The sequence below is a fragment of the Sapajus apella genome, unplaced genomic scaffold (assembly GCF_009761245.1).
Source record: "Sapajus apella isolate SASKATOON/1434 unplaced genomic scaffold, GSC_monkey_1.0 scaffold1, whole genome shotgun sequence".
Lineage (NCBI taxonomy): Eukaryota > Metazoa > Chordata > Mammalia > Primates > Cebidae > Sapajus > Sapajus apella.
Window position 1 is genome coordinate 30,890,569 of NW_022436941.1, and position 22,485 is coordinate 30,913,053.

General features: G+C 34.8%; 1 protein-coding gene across 2 annotated transcripts in view; it reads right to left on the minus strand.

Moving 5' to 3' along the window:
* Nucleotides 1-22,485, minus strand: part of MAN2A1 (mannosidase alpha class 2A member 1) — a 177,190-nt gene that overhangs the window by 97,958 nt on the left and 56,747 nt on the right. For both annotated transcript variants that reach the window (XM_032274837.1, XM_032274845.1), the window contains 4 exons: nucleotides 17,164-17,291; nucleotides 7,138-7,311; nucleotides 4,290-4,476; nucleotides 212-389 (listed from right to left, as the gene is read on the minus strand). In XM_032274837.1, coding sequence (XP_032130728.1) covers nucleotides 212-389; nucleotides 4,290-4,476; nucleotides 7,138-7,311; nucleotides 17,164-17,291 — 667 coding nt within the window. The remainder of the gene's footprint in view (nucleotides 1-211; nucleotides 390-4,289; nucleotides 4,477-7,137; nucleotides 7,312-17,163; nucleotides 17,292-22,485) is intronic.

The window sequence follows — 22,485 nt, forward strand, 5'->3', positions numbered from 1 at the left end:
TCCTCTTTAATCCCACAAGGAGTGGTAGGAAAGGTACAACTTGAGATATGGAACTATAGCATATAATAATTTTCTTCCTAATGGATTATACTTTTACATAAGAATTAAAGCACTGTGGTACAGGACAAAGAAACTAAGGATTTCTGTTATAGTCTAATTTAATAATAAAGGCTCAACTTCAAATATGGAATCATAAATATCTTCTCATTACCTTAACTTTAAACTTGGACTGAGAATTCATATAATCAAAAAGCTGCTGATAATTCTTAAACTGTAAATCCCATTCTGTGTATTCACAGTAGCGGAAATCATCTCCTAGTGGAGCCAGGAGAACTTTGGTACGAAAAAGCTTTGACTTCTTTCGGTACTGATCTAGTAGCATCCGAGCCCTACAAAAAAAAACAGAAAAGTATGAATTCGATTAAGAAAAGGTGAATGTGGCAACTGGCTAAAAAGGAAATAACTAAATTCAAAAGTATAACAAAAGAAATTATTGTATATTTTATCTATCTGCAAGGTTAGTATAATGTAAAGACAGACTTTATCACACTAATTTTCATTATCCTTTAAAAATATTCATAAATTCTTATCAGGAGGAAAAACTCATAAGTTTCCAATGGATTATCTTTGGAGAAATACGGTCATATAACAACTTGGCATATAATTACTGAGGCACCAATGACTTCCTAAAGCCCAGCCACAGAGATTGAATACCAGATAGCACATGTGTTAAAATAATTTAGTCTCGTAAGACAATAAGGATTTCCCACATATACAGACTTTGAAGTTTGCTTTGTCTTATTCCTTTCTCTAATCTAATCTAAAATTATCTGATTAAACACAGAAAAAAGTATACTTTGAACGAAAACAAAAGGGAATAAATGTTACTCCATAACATTTTATAGAGCCATATTTCCTCTTCTAAAGAAAAAAATTCAGCCCACTTAATACCTGCCATCAATAATCTCAGTATTTGTCACAGTGTCCTTTTCAATACTGTTCATCAGGTAAGGATTAGGAGTTGAATTAACTATTTTGGTTTCTACCTCTCTGAGTTCTAAGCAATGGCTTGATGGAATAGCTTTTATGTTTCACAACCTATGATATTATTCTGCAGAATATCCTTGGGAAATCATTGAATTAAGGCATCATTTAAGAAAGTCTGAGAATACAAACTAAGAAAGGGCTTGTGAAAATCAAATTATACAAGCTGACGAACCCAGAGCAGTTCACAATGTTTACAAAGACAAAGCTTAAGAAATTAGTGATTAAATGACAAGTTTTTTTAAATTAGTATTTTAATTTTTACTTCAAGAATAATCCAAAAGTAAATTCGCATTCACAATATAAAAACTTATGAAAGAATATCAATAATGGAAAGATACATTTTATAAATATTATAAACATTTAACTAAATTTAAATCTCATATGGTTCTTTTGACATTTATAATATCTGAAATTGCTTTGCAAATATAAAACTTTAACAATAACATAATACCTTGGTGAGTAAAATATAACCATAGTATCTTTACATAACATATAATGTAACATATAATGCTTTTAGTTTTCTAAGATTAGCATTCAGCACATTACGTTATCTTTACTTCTAATTTACTAACATTCTACATTTACCAAAATACTTTAGGTTACTTACAATAAAAAACACATAAACAATGAGATTAACCCATAGAAAGAAGACTACCAAAAAAATCAGTAAAAATATCCACTACATAAATCATAGATACAAGATATAATAGAGCTCCAACTAGATTTCCTAGGCAGCCAGCATGAAAAAGGGTTTACTATTAGATATACACTATCTTGTATATATATGTGTAAAGCACATATAGAGAAGAGAAATCACATACATTAATGAAATGGTTTTACACTTCACATCTACCCTAAGTCTCAAGCCTGTCCAGAAAGTGTCAACACTGGGAAAGCCAAGTAACCAGCCTGTAATGAAGAACTCACTCACTAAATATAAAGTGAACCAACTGACCCAACATCACATTTGAAGACATACAGATATAATTTAATCCTGATTTATTTTACCATGTAACAAATGTCAACTTAACTGTAACCAAGAAAAAGAAAATCCCTGAAACATCAAATCATCTGACAGTCAGTGGAAAAAGCCAACTTAAAGTATACAGTACTTATCCAAAAATGAACTTGACAAAGAATGGTATTTCTTTACTTGCAAAGTAGAAGGACCTGCCGAGCTGGACTTACCAAAAGATGCCATCCGTACATTACGGTTAAATTTCAATTTCTTTGGAACATTAAAAAGTAGAACAGGGCTGGGCATGGTGGCTCATACCTGCAATCCTAGCACTTTGGGAGTGCAAGGCGGGAGGATCATTTGACCGCAGGTGTTCAAGACCTGGGCAACATAGGGAAACCTTGTCTCTACAGAACGTTTTAAAAAAATTAGTTGAGCATGATGGCACGTGCCTGTGCTCCCAGCTACTCAGGGGGCTAAGGTGGGAGAACTGCATAAGCCTGTGTGATGGAGGCTGCAGTGAGCTGTGGTGCCATTGTACTTCAGCCTGGGTGACAGAAGGAGAACCTGTCTTAAAAAAAGTTGGGAGCTTGAAAGGTGCCAGTGAGCTGGAATGTCTGTGTTTGATGTCAATTCATGATCAGGTCAAAAAGAAGGTGATATATGGATCTGAAGTAAACAGTAGAGTTAACATTTCAAGACTTGTTGAGAAGTTTAAAAAGAAAAAAAAATATCTAAATAATATATAGTCTCATTCAACAGTATGCCTCCAGGTGCCTGGAAATCACTTTCAAAATCACTGGAACTAACTGAACACAAGGTATCATCCTGAGGGGCAATTGTTGAAAGGTTAGATGACATAGCAAAAGGATTATACAAAAAGCCTTCTTTTCCTAGATAATAGGCCTCAGGCAGTCTCAGCAGCACTCCAAGAAAGAGAGAACAAAGAGGTCACAATACCTAGGAAGGCACTGGGACTCCCCAGCTGAAACATCTGGTTAACTTTTAAGAACTTCCCCAACCGTGTTCACCTGAGCAGAGAGTAGCATAAACACCTGTAAATATAAACAGCTATTTGCCCAACTAGACAGGCCAGGGTGCCCCCACTCACCCCTTCCTTTTTACTACACCTTCTACCACACAATACACTGGCTTATTCTCTTATGGCTACTTAGCCCAACCCTAGCTAGAAAGCAGGTTGTTCATAATTTCTCACTGGTTTTCATGGTTGTTAGGAACCAAGAAAATGAAACCAAGTCAATCCCTAACCTTGGGCAGTTTTTCTAAACAACTATTAAAGTCAGATTTTGATAGAAGGGCCCCATGGCTTTAAGAAGGCTGCCATGCTGAAACATCTTCATGTCAGCCACAATGAGAGGCTTACACTGAAATATCTTTGTGATTCTAAGGACTCCCTGAAGGTAAAAAAAATCTCATTTCATCTTCTTCCTCACACACATTATTTTAAGTAAGTTTTCTTTTTAAAATAAACTGATTTAATAGTGAAAAACATTATTTATTTAATTTATTTAGTGGGCTATATTATTTTCCTAGCAGAGTTTAGTGTTTTCATATTATACCACAATGTTTTATTTTAATACACTACTAATTTTTGAGAAGAAATTAAACTTTAAAAGTACCAATATTAGAAACTACCCGTAAGTTGGTTTAATGAGACACTTCCATCATTAGCACAATTTTCTTCTAAAGAAAGGATTCATTTCCTTTGATTTTTATTTAAATGTATTTAAGTATAAATATTCCTAATTAAAGTTTACTGTAAGTCAAAAACATCAGAATGATGCAAAGGTGTATTCACCAGAGCTTGGAAGCATTCACTATTATTGAAATTGTTATTAAGAGAACAGATAATTATACTCTTTAGGTGTTCCATTTCAATAAATGTGTTTTTGCAGTTGAGTTGCTTTTCTTACCAATTTGTACAATAGGGACCAAAAGTTTTATTATCAACAAAAGTATATGAAATCAATCAAACACAGTAGAAAGCTTTTATAATAAGGGCAAAGGAAATGGTAGTAATAGTGTATTATAGATTATCCATTATATATTGATCTTGTATTGTCCACTTTCCATTAAACTGCAACACATAACAGGCATAGTCAAGGCTCTGGCATTTTTAAGTTGCTTTAGATCTGGTTTGAATGAATACCTCAAGTAAGGATAATGCTGGCTACTGAAGCCCATTTGTTCAACCCTTCAGCAACTAGAAGCTGAGTGGCTACTTTATTCAAGATGCTGTCTTATGAAATATGCATTTTCATACCTGCTTTGGACATTTCCAGGATGTATTGTTTCTGGGGGGACTCCCCAGGGACAACCAAATCTGCCTCCAGGAAGCCGTTTAAAATCAAACTGGCAGCATATTTTAGGATCAGGTCCACAAGTGTGAGGGATGTCATAGCTGTAGAAGGGCATCATGTGGCATAAAATATCTGTGACAGATCCCATATCTAAAATAAAGAGCCAACACACAAACCTGCATTTATAAAATTTGTTTTCCCAAAAAATATTCAAAATGCCATTACTTTACACAAAGTAATGCTGATTTAGCTCTATCCTAAATCAGCAGCCCCTTTAACTTCGGTAGGCATACCCCAGTGGCATTTACTGGCCACCTGTCTGAAGGAAGATACTCACACATCTCAGTCTCTATCTACCTCTTCTATCTACGCATAGCAGAGACAGAAAAGCCCCACCATGAACCAGCGCCAGCTGACCTGGAGGGATACAAACTGAGCAGTAGTAAAAGTTACAACTGGCTCATCCAAAACCATGTCCATCCCTGGCTGCCAGCTCCTGCTGTATCTGTTCCCACTTCAGGTAACAGGATTCACTGAGAGAGACCATGTTATTAGCTGCAGAGGCTGGGTGAGAAGAAGAAACGAAGAGGGTAAAAAAGGGAACTGGAAGAACAAAGGAAGAAGTGTGGGGCATAGATTTACAAAAACATTGGAGAAATTCCTTCTTGGAGAGAATTTCCTCTTGTGGTGAGCAGAAGATGTGCAACCCAGGAAAGTCTACAGTCTCACCCCATGTTTCCCAAGAAAGAGTCAGTCAATGGGACTTTTCACCAAGAAAGAAGCACAGGAAAAGAAAAGGTAATTTTCATAAAGCAAAACAAAAATAAAAACAAAACAAAACAGTAAGATATGGAAAATGAGCACTGATTCCTGATATAGAATTATTTTTAATTAAAACCACAATGCTCTCACATGTTGATACCACTGGCCTAGAGAGGTCAGAAGCCTACCAACAAGTAAGACTGGAGGACTTAACTAGTAGTTAAAAGTTATCTTTGTGAATATGATCCTGTGCTTTCAAATAACCCCCCACCCTTTATTTACGTATGGATTTCCAATTTTCAGCAATGAGTATGTATTGCTTTTATAACAGAAAAACAAAAAAATTTTACATCTTTAAGAAGTGAAAATAACTGCTTCATTAAGAACTGGAACACACAGACAAGCTCAACTTAATTCAAAAACATTTTTTAAAAAGCAACATTGTTCAAATTTATTAAGTCCTAAAATATTCCAGTTTTATCCATTTAGTTAAAATAATTACCTGTTGTTTTCCAAATTTAAAACTATTAAAATCTATGTATTTCAGTGCTGTCAGTTGTTTCACTGAATCACATTCACAACTATGACACTGTAGATGCCAGTCACTGATGCTTACTATGAGCATATAGTCATCACAAAAAGTTGTCCCAAGTCCTAAAACTCTTCTCTCATATGGATAAGGGCATACTACATACCCTACTAACTCTCCTTATGCTCTACTCTTTTGCAGGAAATTTATATACTTAATTTTATCTGCTACATATGGCTGTATCTGTATTTTATCAAATTAGACTGGAATTTCCCTATAAGCAAGGATTATTTCTTCCTAGCAAAATATTTAAATATATAAAATACTCAATAATTTCTTACTAACTGATATTTATGGGCAATTGTTCGTGTAAGGCTTCTTCAAATTAACAGTTCTTTGTTTTTCAAATTAATGTGCTCCTTAACATTTGATCAAACTACACAGAATGCAGTCCCCTACAAGTTCTTGTTCTCCCTACAGGTTTAATTTTCTAGAATTAAAAAACTGTATAGCTCATTGCTTTCCTTACTGAAAAAAACAGCAGTGCATATAAGAAATTTACTGTCTAGATTTACAAATGATTTTTCTGAAACACTTAAGGGGTCTACATTACACAGGAAAACTTGTATAATGTAATGCAGTAATTTCCCAGCACTGTTTTATAAACAAAATAATTCTTTCAGATGAAGTCGAAAACACAGTGACAAAGGTTAGGAGCCTGGGCTTCAGGAACTACACATAACTAGATTCAAATCTCTGCTCTCTATCTACGACCTGTATGACGTTTGGCAAATGGCTTCACATATCTAAGCCTCTATTTATTTACCATAAAAAAGGAATTATATTAAAAAGGTTAAATGGGAAAGGATAAAAAACAGAGGTAGCATAATACATGGCCCATAAGAAGGGCTAGATAAAAAAATAGAAAATAAGGTGGTCTGAATTAGATGGTTGAGAAAGGCAAAGGCCTTCCAAGAGGCCTAGACCTCGTCTCCTCTCTCCTAATAAAGAGCTGCAGAAGTATGTCCTTAGAATGGCTAGGTGCCCACAGAACACAATGTGAAAACAGGTGATATTGTGATATTAGGGCTGTTTTAGGAGGACAGGATTAAGGCTTTCAAAGGCAATTCTTACAAGATGTAGAGACAAGAGAGAGAAAGAACAGTGGCTGAATATAAGATGTATGACTGGCTATCAGTTCTAATGTATGTTCAACTTTGTGATAAAACATGTGCTTTCTGAAACAGAAGCAAGTGAAAGCATTATGGTAAATACTAACTCTTTATATTTATCTACTTTCTTCAGTCATAAAAAGATTCTCCTATGCTCTATAAATATTGGGATTATGAAAAGAATCTTGACACAAGTACATGGAAAAAATAATTACGAGAGTGAGTATCTTTAGGTAACCTGATTTTTCAAGACTGACAGTGAACAAAACCCACAGTGGCATAAGTTCATAACCCTTGTGAAATAGTATCTAGGTCAAGTGGGATCAACTTTCATCAAAACTTACATACCCCAATTCTGTCTCCAAAAAAACTCCAGTGTTTTATGCAGTGCAAAGTGTTTTTTAACCGCATAATGAACTCTCTGGATAAGCATATGAGAAAGTCCAGCACGGTTTAGAAGATAAGCCATTGTTGGTGAATGTCCAAACGGATCAATAGCCCAACCAGATCTGGGCTTCACTCCTGTGGATAAAGGTGATAAGTGTTATTTTTTAAATTAATAAATGAAATAAAAATAAGTCACAACACATTGAGACTCATCGAAGTTGTACAGTCTCCTAGAGATATCAGACCAAGGACCTACCCAGCATTATCTTCTGCAAAGTAATCCCAGCAAGATGTCATGAAGGGAGGATTCCGCCACTGCCTATCCACCCAGGCAGGGAATACTCACGAAATTAATCAGTTACAGTTTAAATAAACACTGCCATCTTTTAGCCATTACCATCTTTTACCTATTATAAAGCCACAGTCATTAACTACAGGTAAAGAACAAACAGGACCAGGACCCTTCCTGCAAAGATCTCACAGTCCTGTGATCTGTGAAGCTGGATAACCCTGGAACTCACCGCTACATGATAAAGAAAAGTAACATAACTCATTTCAACTTATATTTCCCAACCGTAACATTATGGATTTTTTAGTCTGTCTTTCACATCTTACAAAAGCCCCAAATCCTCTTATGATACAGTGTCAGAATTGGCCAAAATAACTATACCATATTTCACTAAATCTTAAGACATTATGATGCTGGTGCTTTCACTCTATGTAGAAAGGAGCCAGTGATTTCTCATAGCTGGCTCACACCAATAATGCGACTACTGACTAAAGATATATCTCAATTTCACAGAGAATAAAGTGTTAAAAAAAAAAAAAAAGAAAAGAAATAAAAATAAAGGTACAGGTTAGAATTAATAAGAATATTCATCTAGCATTACAAAAATCTGATGTTTTAATTATTGGGGATTCTCAAAGTGTCTACTTACAACTTATAAAGTGACATAAGTAATATTGCTGTATGCTTTTTTATTTTTTTCATTCAAACACCTTTTAAGTACCTTACCTAAGGTGATGAAACCCAGGGTTACAAAAATGAGTTAATCTAGATCTTGACTCTAGTTGCAGAGGCAGTCACTGAAATAACTATAACACAAAGTAGCACACAAGACAGCTAACAGAACCCTATAAACAATACTAGAGAAGAACACAGAGATGGGAAGCCAGTATAGGACAATAAGGAAAAGTCCGGATCTAAAGAGGGCAAGAGTATATAGCCAAAACTCAAAAAGAGCATATGTCAAAGCTAAAAGAAATGACCACATAAGATTTGTGCATTTCACATATATAATTTACATCCAAAAATTATAAAGAAATACTGAACTCTATTTAGTAATTTTGGTTTTCGTGGTAGCATGGGTTTAACAATTCTGAAGCTAACTTTCATGTATTCTAAGACTGAAAAAATAAGAACAAAGGAGCCAGGATTTTCACTCTAAGACAAGTAACTACAAATGTGGAAATGTAATGTGGAAGACTGGAATGTACCCTATGACACTGAGGGACTCTAACTTCTCTTCCCAGGTCCACAAGGGGCGTGGTTCCAAAGGCAAGGACTTCCCAGCGCCATGCCTCCATCCACCTCCCCGTCTGGAAACCCAGAGTTCTTTGTCTAACATTCCCATCCACGGGCTGGGTAGAAAGCCCAGGTGAGCTTCCTTTGCTTAGAAAGCCCACCAAAAGCTCTAAGGGAGGAGGCTTTGATTAGGAGCCAGGCAACCAATCCAGTATCAGAGTCAAAGATCAATCACTCCAGAGAAGTTTGGAAAAGCTCCTCTCACTGGATGAGAACTTGAGTAGGGCAGGAGTAACTCCGCAGTTAAAATCCCCCCATACTCCCTTACCTGTAAGGACTCCATCTCTGGATCCCCTCCCAGGACACCATGGGAGCTCCCTCCCTCCCCCCCTCCCTCCCTCCCTCCCTCTCTCTCTCTCTCTTTTTCTTTCTCTCTCACTCTCTCTCTCTGCCTAATAAATTGCTTTCTGCAAAACTCTCTGGGTCCAATACTTACTTGAACGAGCTCACCGTGCCACCAGGGCCCTCTCCCCATTCTTGGGTGAGGCCCAAGGACCTGAGAAAACACATCCGATTGGGGAACAGTGAGCGTCTTTGGGACACCCCCGCAGCCCTGCTCCTGTTACCCAGTTGTAATACTGCATTACGACAGGAGATATCAGTACTAACTTATGGTTTTTAATATAGAAATATAAAAATATAGATATAGGTATCCATATGTGTATTCACAAACATACACTAATTTTCCAGCTCAAAAGTTATAATGGTCAAATTTTCATAATAAAGTTAAAAACATACATTAATAGCCAAGATTAAACAACTAAAAATGCATCCCATAATCAAATGTAAAAATACTCTCCAAATTAACATGTTCTAAATTCTTTAGAAAACAAAACCAAGAACACTAATTGATAAGATGCAGCCAAACCTACAATACAAAGAAATGTCATATCCTCAGATACGTTCATTATCTTTAAAAAGAAAGTAACTGGGCCAGAGGAAAATCTCCCTGAACCTGGCTTTTCTCAGCCTTACAGAACATGTAGTGAGGCTCATTCTGATGCTCAAAAGCCTCCCAACTAAATTCATAGAGGTCTGTCTTAAATAAAATTTATGGGAAGCCACTGTATTGGGCTGAGCTCCTGCACTATGCCCCAAAAGACCACATCAAACCAGAATTCAGTCTCTTGTGCTAAGGTGCCACATAACCAAACTGAACTTGAATATGTACCAGTTCAAAAACAATAAAAACCAGGAGATTTGCAGCAATCTGATCTATGGGACTTGTCTACTTGAGGCAGCATGATAAGGAAGTCTCCTCTGTTTTAACCCTGTAAGGGAAGTAACTTTGAAATAACCAACCTACTTTTTGTTCCCTATTTCTGCTTTTACAGCCTTTTTCTGCCTACAAAGCCACTTCTCTGCTTAGCTCATCAGAATATATATTTTTTAGATGTGATGTTGCCCTGTTCATGAATTGTTTAATAAAGCTAATTCAATTTTTAAACTGAATTTATTCACAATGTGTTTTTGACAGTTATAGCTCTAAAACTGAAGAGTTTTATGATATTATAATAAGTATTGTTAAGAGTGTTCACTATTTGGGATGGAAGAAAGAGTGAAGTGTTAGATATCTCTTATCACATGCTAAGAGCCGTAAGTACAACACCTGATCCACATCAAGGGCCAGCACTGATCTTCTCCAGGGCAGCTTGAGGTAGGAGGAAAATACACTGTCAGACTGACCCTGCCACACTGCCATTGTCCTCTGCCTGGAGTGCAGAAATGAGCTCCAACTCCATTTCATCAGTTTGCCTACGCTGACTCTGCAGGATAAATGAGGCTGATAGGTATGCTCTCTCACAAGAGGCCTTGCTGCCACTCACCTTCACTTTGTAGAAAAAGAACAAATGAGCCAAAGTGTACTTATGTGTGCACATGTACCCTTTATCAACTCCTTGAGAGGAAAAGAAACAAAAAACGGACAAAAAAAGCAAAGCAGGAAGAAAATAAATATAAGGTCGTATGAAGAAACACAAAATACTTTTTATCTTAAAAAATTTTAAGTTGCTCTTTAAAAAATAAATAACATAGACTAATAGTCAAATAAAAGTGCCCTACAGAAAGCGGTAAAGAAGACAGATAAAAACGTTGTAGAGAAGATAGTTTTAAACACTTTACCATCCCTAACAAATTGTTTTTAAAAATACTATCCCATTGTTGTGGAAAAATTTATTGTGTTTAAATATACATATGAAAAAGCCCAGGATGTTATAGTGTTATATATTACAAAACAGGTAGCTCTAAATGGTGAAGGATTTCTCCTTACTTTCTGCTAGTATTTTTTTTCCTATTTTCCTACATTGGCTGCATATTATTTTTAAAAATACTGTTTAAAACAAAGACTACTATATATAATTCTTATTTTATATTCCAAGTAATTAAAATGTTGATAAGACTGGGTTTCTGATAAAAATAATTTAATTTACATTTTAGATGTAAATTAATTATATTAATAACTCTGGAGAAATTTTTAGCATTATCAAAAAAATCTACCTCCAATAATAGACCCCTCTTAGCAGTAAGACCAAAAAGGATTTATTCCAGAAAGTCTATAACTATTTAACTTAAGAAATTATTGTCACATCCACAGAAAAATAAGAAAAACCATATAGTATTGATAGATGACTATAAGAAATCCAGTAACATTAACTACTTACTGCTAACTGAAAACTACTAAAAAGAAAAACAATTTTCTAAACACTATAAATAGCATCTACCATAAAAATACTACATAATATAATTGTTAGTATAAACAGCTAAACAATTTCCATTAAAAATCTGGAACAGGAAAGACCATTACCCACTGTCATTACTATAGGAGATTTTAGCTATGCAATAAAATATTAAACAGACATATATCTAACTACTATAAGTATTAAAAAAGATAATATCATTTTAATATTTCATTACATACTTAAAACTATAAGAAATTATATAAAATATGTATAATAAAAAGATACAATTAGGATTTATACACTTTTAGAGCACACATATACAAATGCATATGAAAATTTTTCTCATATATTGGTATTAAATGATTAAGGGAAATGAAAGAAATACCACTAAAAACAAATTAGTAACCACAAACTGGAAGGAAATATTCATGGAACATATATATGACAAAGTGCTCATATTCAGAACATACAAAGAACATCTGTAAACTTTTAAAAAGGTTAGCCAGACTAATAAAGAGAAAAGAATCAAATAGACACAATAAAAAATGATAAAGGGGATATCACCACTGATCCCACAGAAATACAAACTACCATCAGAGAATACTACAAACACCTCTATGCAAATAAACTAGAAAATCTAGAAGAAATAGATAAATTCCTGGACACATACACCCTCCCAAGACTAAACCAGGAAGAAGTTGAATTCCTGAATAGACCAATAACAAGTTCTAAAATTCAACTTGTTAATTAATAGCCTACCAACCAAAAAAAAGCCCAGGATCAGACGACTCACAGCCAAATTCTACCAGAGGCACAAAGAGGAGCTGGTACCGTTCCTTCTGAACTATTCCAAACCAAAAAAAAAATGAGGAACTCCTCCCTAACTCATTTTATGAGGCCAGCATCATCCCGATAACAAAACCTGGCAGAGACACAACAAAAAAACAAAATTTCAGACCAATATCCCTGATGAACATCAATGCAAAAACCCTCAATAAAATACCGTCAAATTGAATCCAGCAACACATCAAAAAGCTTATCCACCATGATCAAGTCAGCTACATCCCTGGGATGCAAGGCTGGTTCAATATACGGAAATCAAAATAAAGATAATCCATCACATAAACAGAACCAATGAGAAAAGCCACATGATTATCTCAATAAATGCAGAAAAGGTCTATATCACTGTGTACCCACCAGAATGGTTCTAGAATGGTTCTAAGAAAAAAGACTCACAACACAAACATTGGCAAAAATGTAGACCAACCAGAATTCTAATTCATTGCTGGTGGAATATAAAATAGCAAAACCACTTTGGAAAATTCTTTCAAAGTTAAAATAAGCTGCAACATACACTTATCCTATAGCCTAGCAATTCTAGTCCTAGTAAATATTCCATTCCAAGAAAATCAAAATATAGGCCCACAAAAAGACCTGTGCACAAATGTTTATTACAGTATGATTCACCATAGCTCAAAACTGAAAGCAACCCAATGTTCAACAGGAAAGTGGACAAACAATGGGATACTACCCAGTAATAAATGGAAATAAATTACCCACCAACATATACAACAAGAGCGAATCTCAAAAACTTCATGCTGGAGACAGGATATACGCTATACAAAAAATCCTGTACTTCTATATACTAGCAATGAATAATTCTAAATAAAATTAAGAAAACAATCCCAGCCAGACACGGTGGCTCACGCCTGTAATTCTAGCACTTTGGGAGGCTAAGGACAGTAGATCATGAGGTCTGGCGATCGAGCCTATCCTGGCCAACATGGTGAAACCCCCATCTCTACTAAAAATACAAAAAATTAGCCGGGCATGGTGGCACATGCCTGTAGTTCCAGCTACTCGGGAGGCTGAGGCAGGAGAATTGCTTGAACCTAGGAGGTAGAAGTTGCAGTGAGCTGAGATCCTGCCACGCCTGGGCAATGGAGGAAAAAAAAAAAAATCCCATTTATAATGGCAGGAAAACAAACAAAATACCTAGGAACCAATTTAACAAAAAAAAGCATAGGACTTTTACACTAAAAGCTATAAAACACTGCTGAAAGAAATTAAAGACAATCTACTTATAGAAAGCCATCCCATGTTGATATATCAGAAGATGTGACATTGTTAAGGTGGCAGTAGTCCCCCAGATTGATCTAGAGATTTAATACAACCACTACCCAAATCCTAGTGGACATTTTCACAGAAATTGATAAACCAGCCTAAAATTCACATGGAAAAAGAAAACAAGTTTAAAAAAAGAACAAAGTTGGAAAACTCAGACTTCCCAATGTCAAGCTTATTACAAGCTATAGTAATCAGTATGATATTGGTATAAAGATATAAGTCAAAACAGAACTGAGAGTCCAGGAATAAACCCTCAAAATTATGATTAACTGAATTGTGCCAGGACAATTCAGTGAGGAAAGAATCACCTTTTCAACAAGTGGCATCGGGATAACTGGGTATCAACATGCAAAGGAATAAAACTCTACCTCACATCATACACAAATATGAACTCAAAATAGATCACTGATGTAAATCTAAGAGTGAAAACCATAAAACTCTTTTAAAAATGGGAACAGATCTTCATAATTTGGAATTAAACAACAGTTTCTTACATGGCATAAAAAGCAAAAGCAACAGAAGGAAAACTTCCTCAAAATTAAAACTGTGTATCAAAAGACACCTTCAAGAAAGTGAAAAAACCCACAGAATGAAAAAATAAATTTGTAAATCATTATCTGACAAAGAACTTTTACCCAGAATATATTTTTATAAACTCTTATAAGTCAATAATAAAAAGACAAATACTCTACTGAAAAATAGGAAAATAATTAGAATAGACATTTCTCCTTAAAAGATATATAAGTAGCCAATATACACATGAAAAGATTCTTAGTACCACTAGTCTTTAGGAAAATGCAAATCAAAATCACAATGAAATTACCATTTCACATATACTAAAATGACTACAATAAAAAGACAGAGAGTAACAAATGCTGGTGAAGACATGGAGAAAGTAGAAACCTCATTCACTGCTGGTGGGAAGGTAGAATGATACTGCTCTTTTGAAAAAGTTTGACAGTTCCTCAAAATGCTAAACATTTTTATCACATAACCCAGCAATTCTATTCCTAGGAAGAAAGGTAGATTCACTCAAAAACTTTTAAACAAATGTGTATAGCAGCATTATTCATAGTAGCCTAAAAAAAGATACAACCTAAGTGCCCATCAACTGAATAAAGGATAAACAAATGTGGTATATCCACACAAAAGAATATTGGGATGAAGCACTGATATATGCCATAATACATGGGCCTTGAAAACATTATGCCAAGAATCTAGTCACCAAAGGCCATACATTGCATGTTTCCATCAACGTGAAATGTCTAGAACAGTCCAATCCATATATAGAGAAAGACTAGTGACAGCCCAGGACTGGGGCAGAGAAGGGTGAATATAGAAAGTGGAGTGACTACTACTGGGTATAAGGTTTCTTTGGAGGATGGTGAAAAAAGTTCTAAAAATAGACTGTGGTGATGGTTGCACAAATCTGTGAATTTATGTGTAATAAATCTCAATAAGTTATAAGAAAAAAATTACACAGAGCAAAAGAAACAAGATCCAAAAGAATATTATGTGAGTTCATACATTAATAAGTTCTTCTTCAAACAAAACTCATCCACAATGACAGAAATCAAAGAGCAATTGGCTTCAGGGGGAAAGATAAGGGATGAGAGACCTTTCTCGGGTAATTAACATATAGATTAAATGGGTATGTACATTTGTTAAAACTCACTGACCTCTACATTTAGGATTTATATATTCCACTACACATAAATTATATTTCAATAAAAACTAAACATAAAAAAAAATCCATAACTGAGGTTTATAAAGTGAATATTCTTGGCTTAACACATCAAGTATTTAAGAAAAAGGGCATTGCGTAGAGAGGGTCCCTAAGACACATCCAGGTTTGGTGATTTGTTAAGAAAAATCACAAGTCTCAACATATTTTCTTATTCATACCTATAATTTATTACAGTGAAATGAAAAAAAAAAATCTGCGAAAGGAAAAGACACACAGAGCAAGTCCAGAGGAAGCCAGGTGCAAGCTTCTAAGCGTCCTTTCCCCGTGGAGTCATACAGAATGTGTTTAAATCCTCCAGCATCTAACTGTGACAGTATGTGTGAAATACTGTTGACCAAGGAAACTCATTACAAACTCAGTGTCCAATGTTGGGGGCTGGTCACGTAGGCACCCTCTGTTCAGCACATACTAAGATTTCAGATTCCCAGAAGGAAAGCAATTATTTAGCACAAACTACATTGTTAGTACCAACAGATTAAAAATAGCCACTCTTATCGGTTAGGAAATCCATGTTCCCAGACACTAGCCAAGGGCCAATCTTGCAAGCATGGCCTTTCTAAGGATAGCAGTTTCAGACCTGCTATGATAATTCTTTTCTACATAGGCATGATATCTGCAAGAACGGATATCATGGAAGATATCATGGAAGAACATACTTCCAAATGGTTCTGATAATAATAAATATGAGCACCACTACATCAACATGGAAAAAGAAAAAATTAAGAAAATGTGTCAAAATGTTAACAACTGGTAAATCTGGGTGAATGATTTATGAGAGTATTTCGCAGTATTTTTACACATTTCTTTAAATTTGAAATTATCTCAAAAGTAAAGAAAAAATTAATAAGAATGGGAAGAATTTTTTCCCTGAGACAATTTTTTATAATAATGAAATATCTAAAAATGACTTCAATAAAAATGCATATACTTACATAAAAAACTACATTATTATACTGAGATATAAAATATTTGAAAAGATTTACATACCAGGTTACAAACTGCAAATATTAAATATCACATAGTTTTCTATTGGTCCCGAGTTTTTATAGTAGACCTCTGATCCTATCAGTCTAGCATCTTTTTCCCCATTTCTTATAGCAACAGAATTCTTCTGTTGAACTGGACCCACTCCATGGGGCCATTCATATCGAGGACCCAGTCTCATGCTTTTTAGGTGCAGCTGACCCTGCCCTCCACAATTACCTTTACCTCAAAACCATTTCCACCAAAATGACTAGACCTCAGTGATTTGAACTCTTATACCTCACAGTAACTGGCTCAAACATAAGCAACTGACTCAAGATGGGCCAGCCAGATAAAGTATTAAGGAAAACTCCTTCTGGTTGCTAGTCTCAGCTGCCTAGAGCCATCTTACTCACCATGCAGAGAAAGCCAGCAAAACAAGCAGAGCCCAAAGATACAGTGCCCAGACAACACAATTTGAGTCCCCTGGATCCCTGGATGCAGACATACCCGAAGCTACCGTATCTCTGGAACACCCAGTGACATAACTTTCTTTCCTTTTTTGGTTGAAAAAAAAACTTAAGCTACCATATTAGGTTTTCGCCTCTTGTGATCAAGTATTAAGATGTAATTAAAATCCCAAAACTAATATAAATATAGGTAAAATAAATACATTAAACATGGTAGATGATCCTAAAAGTGACTATAGTAAATCTCTGTAACTCAGTTATGATCTAAGAAATATCATAAATTAATGAAGGATAAATTATCAATGATAATAAGTAATGGGGATAATAGTTATTGGGAAAAAAAGAGCCTCACTTCACATTCCCCAAAATTAATTGTCTAAAACAGTCCAAATAAAGAAGAAATATACCAATACATACCTACATTACTTTCCAGCCACTGATGTCCTTCAATTAGTTGATCAATTAAGGCAAAATAATGTGCAGTAGCTTCATCAGGCATAACCCAGCCACCTGTCACAATTTCAAACTGACCATTTTCTATTAAACTAGAGAGAAAATAACAAGAGTCTACATTAATAAATATAAGAAAAGTTCAAATAAAAAACTAAACAAGCATAAACCTTAAGAACAGCCTTTAAATATAATCAATATGTATACTAGTTGTTAATTTTTTTTTTAAACCAGTGATTGATTTCAACCTCAAGGTCCCATGATAGCACCCAGTGTCTCTGTAGGAAAAGCCACGCAGGTCATTTTGGAGGTTCCTTCCACAAGGGTATAAACTCCCACACAGCCTCAAAGATTCTTAATGTCAAAAGCCACATCTGGTTTATTTCTGAATCTTGCAGAGCACCTAGCAAATTGTTTTATACACAGTATATGTTGATGAGTGTTTATTGGAGGGCTGTCATTTTAAGCAAAATATTTATTTCAATATACCTTTATCAAAAAGCAATCTTTACTTTAGTCCTTCTGACACCTATAAGTTAATCATGAAAACTATCCTAAAAAATTTAAAAGGGTAAAGCTAGTCAATACCACATAACTCTGGGAATACAGATAACATCATAAAGTACTTTGCTCCAGATTCAGTTGAAATACAGGCTACACAGTTTATTTTTCATTATTGGGTGAAAGGCTCTAACAGCATCATTATTTGTTTATTGGGTATTCCTTTCCCATAATAGTATACCAGGTAACAAGATCCCCAGTCCTAATAAAATTGTTTTGAGAAGATACTTTCCCTTGAGAAGAGAAAAAAAATCATAAACAACTAAAAATTTGAAATAGTGCCCAAGCAGGCATAAAAGTCAAGAATTTATGCAAGTTCTAGAGCAGTAGCTCAGCCCTGTATTCAAGTACTCTGGGAAGTCAAGGCAGGAGGATTGCTTGAGGTCAGGAATTCTAGACCAGCCTGGGCAACATAGGAAGATTTCTTATTTACAAAATAAAATTAAAAAGTTAGCCAGGTGTGGTGATGCATGCCTGTAGTCCCAGCTGCTTGGTAGGCTGAGGTGGGAGGATTGCTTGAGCTTGGGAGTTTGAGGCTGCAGTGAGCTAAGATTAGGCCACTGCACTCCAGCCTGGGAGACAGAATAAGACACTGTGCCAAAAAAAAAAAAAAAGAAAAAGAAAAGTAAATAAAAGAAAAAAAAAAATAGAATTTGAGCAAGTATCTATCTTAAGTGCCACAGATTTGCCAGCTTGCAACAAGATGGTTTGGACAATGGGGTAACATTTCAGAAAGAAGCAAAGCAGTTTTAAAAAGGACATACATCACTGGATGCCTACAGCTAACAGCCAACTCTCAAGCCAAATTTAGTTGAAGCAGACCAGGGGCACAGAGGATGAATAACTATCTTCCTACAAAGCATATGATAGAAGCCACAACATTAATACAACATGTAATTTACTCAAACATATGTATAATCATACAACCAATAACAGTGGATAATGGACATAATTTCTTAAAAAATCAAATAAATTCCTTACAAAAATTAAAGAAATAAATTAAATTTATGTTGCCATGGGGATCACCAACTAATATAATTTCACATGGAGAATACGATGACTCATTAGAATAGCTACAGAAACCCATTATCCAATGAAACTTGAGGTTCTCAAAGGCCCATATCAAGAACCTGCAATGAAGAAGCTGGAAATTTCTAAAAACTGCACTTCTTTAAGAACACAACTAAATTCAAGGCTACTGGTCCCCCCCTTTATTGTCAATAAACCCATGCATACAATTAGTTCTTTTTCTTATTTTTCTGGTGATTGCCTGATTTAGCCACAGTCTAGAGGCTATGGTCCAGACCTGCCTTATATGCATATGCCAAGCATATGCCTTATGCTTGGCAGCCTGAGATGTCAGTACAGTATGATATTTAATATCTAATTATCAAATATGGAAATTTCACCTCATTATTTCAATATCTAATAAACAGAACTTTTGGAAAATTTCAGATATAAATTCGGATATAAATCAAAAACAAACTCGTTGCTGATCTTGAATACAGAAAATAAACTACAGATTACAAAAAACTAAAAAAGTTAAGAGGAGAAAAATTATTCCAATGATAGGGCTTTTCTTTATCATCTATATTAGTTTTAATTTACAACATAATTCCTGTCCCTACAGGCATCAATGGTCTTCAAGAAAGTCAACCAGTCAAGAATTACATTATATACAGCAACTAATTTTCCCAGCTCCATTTGTCAATAATCCATTTCTTTCCTATGATGCCTGAGATGCTACTTTCATCAAAAACTGAATTCTTACCTGTAAATAAAGGTTACATTAAAGAGTATTCTCTCTATTAATTTTGAGGAGGCATGAAAAACTTCCCACTTTATGAGTTGAGAAATATCATAAATTAACAAAGGATAAATTACTCAATGATAATGAGTAATGGGGAAAATATTCGAAGAAAAACAGAGCCTCACTTCAGATTCCCCAAAATTAACTAAAATAGTCCAAATAAAGAAGAAATTTATCATACATATCTATATTATTTTTCAGCCACCGATGTCCTTTAATTAGTTGTAACTGAACTTATTAAAATGTTTTCCAGCATTTATCTATTTTCTTCTCCCCTACCTTTCCCAGTCTGGCTGGTTTCAACTGCCCTCATATCTTAGCTCAGAGACGTCTTCATGTGCACCCAAGCTAAACTCACACTCCCAGTGTCCCCCTACCCCACACCACTCTATCCATCACAGTCTTTATCAGAAACCAAAATTACCTTGTTCCTTAACAGATCTCCACTCTTTCCCTCCCCACCTCTACCCACCATTAGATTGTAAGCTCCAAGAGAGCAGGGACTAGAATGTGCTTTGTTCACGGTTGCACATCTGACACTCAGAAGCTTACTTGGCAGATAATGTTCATTCAAATATTTGATAGACGAATGAGGAATTAATGAATAAGGCCATCAGTTTAATATTAGTATTTACCTACAGTTTTTATACTAGAAGAAGCTCACAGACATTTGCAAAATAAAATAGAGAAAGGTCAGTTAAAATGAAGTTTCCATTATCTAGGTGCAAGATGATACGATCTAAAATATGATATTAGTAATTATGAAATATGGAGGAGGAGGGAGACATGAGAGACATTACATGAAAAAGCATCAATTTTAATTAGAAAATGACTGAAGATAGAAGAAAGAATTAATGCAAATATGACTTAGAGTTTTAATTCCAGGTGTCTAATGGAGTGGTAGTATTAATACACAGACAGTGGAATTGAATGGAGAAAGGAAGTCACTTTGTAGTAATGCATATAAATTTAGACAGGGCTTTTTGATGACAGTGTGACATCCAAAAGGAGTTAATTGAAAAAGAAGAGTTAAGTTTAAGAAAAACGGCCAATTAAAAAGTTTCAAAGAATTATTAATAAAAGAGAAAATAGAGAATGATGCGAAGTTAACAGAAAACAAGCAGATAGAGAGTCAAAGATCAAGCTGAAGAAAAATATAAGAGAAATGGAGATAAGCAAAGACTTGGAACCAATCCAAATGCCTATTGATGATAGACTGGACAGGGAAAATGTGGCACATATATACCATGGAATACTATGCAGCCATAAAAAACAATGAGTTTGTGTCCTTTGCAGGGACATGGATAAACCTGGAAACCATCATTCTCTGCAAACTGACACAGAACAGAAAATCAAACACCGCATGTTCTTACTCATAGGCGAGTGTTAAACAATGAGAACACAAGGACACAGGGAGGGGAACATCACACACTGGGGTCTGTGGTGGGGGAACTAGGTGTGGGACAGCAGGGGGTGGGAAGTTGGGGAGAGATAACATGGGGAGAAATGGCAGATATAGGTGATGGGGAGGAAGGCAGCAAACAACATTGCCATGCGTGTATCTATGCAACAATCTTGCATGTTCTTCACATGTACCCCAAAACCTAAAACACAATTTAAAAAAAAAAAAAAAATATATATATATATATATATATATATTTATAAAATAATAATCCTCATTGCTGATAGTGGGTTTTAAGCTCATTATCATTACATTTCTGCATGATAAAAGAAAAAAAGAAATGTTAAAGAACAAAAAAAAATAAATCTGAATTTAGCCTGAAACATTCTATAAAAGAGTAATAAAGAACAATCTGTCCTTTCAGTTGGTAAAACCATTAAAAAGCTACCATAACTATGGCTTAGAAATAAACACTTGAGTGATTCAGAATAGTAAGCTGAGAAATCGATTTTTAAAAAATATTTACATTATTAAAATAGCCATTGAAGATTTAATGAAAAAAAAAAAAAAAAAAAAAAAAACTAAAAATAGGACTACCACATGATCCAGCCATCCCACTACTGGTAGTTTATCCCAAGGAAAAAAATCAGTATATCAAAGGGAAACCTGTACTCCTATGTTTATTGCAGCACTATTCACAACTGCAAAGATATGGAATCAACCTAAGTGTTGATTTAGATGAATGGAAAAAGAAATTGTGGTAATATATACAATGGAATACTATCTGGTCATAAAAATGTATGAAATCATGTCATTTGTAGCAACATGAATGAAATTGGAGGTCATTCTATTAAGTGAAATAAGCCAGGCACAGAAAAACAAATATCGTTATGTTCTCACTCATAGATGGGAGTTAAAAAGCGTTGATCTCACAGAAGTAGAGAGTAGAATGATAGATACCAGAGGCTAGGAAGAGTATGTGGCTTAGGGTAGGGATGGGAGAGAAGGGTTAAGAAAGGTTGGTTAATGGGTACAAACATAAGTTAGATAAAAGGAACAAGTTCTAATGTTTAACAGCAGAGTAGGATGACTATAGTTAACAAGAACCTATTGCACATTTCAAAACAACTGAAAGAGAGGACTGTAAATGTTCCCAACACTTAGAAATGATCAATACTTAAGGTGATGGATACCCCAACCCTGACTTGATCATTACACATTCCATGCATGTAACAAAATATCACATATGCTGCATAAATATGTACAAATATTTGTATTAATTAAAAATATACAAAATAAAACAGCCATCGAGTTAGTCAAGGAAGAATGTGTTATGGTTTTTCTTTTTAAGACTCAATCAGAGAGACTTAAAACCAGCTCATAAGAAAAAGCCAAGATACTATGTCATGGAAGCCAAAGGATTCATATTTTAAAAGAGTATGCTCATACAGGTTTTTCAGAAAAATTACATGAGTAGGTCAAAAATAGGCATATATATCATATCATATACAAATGA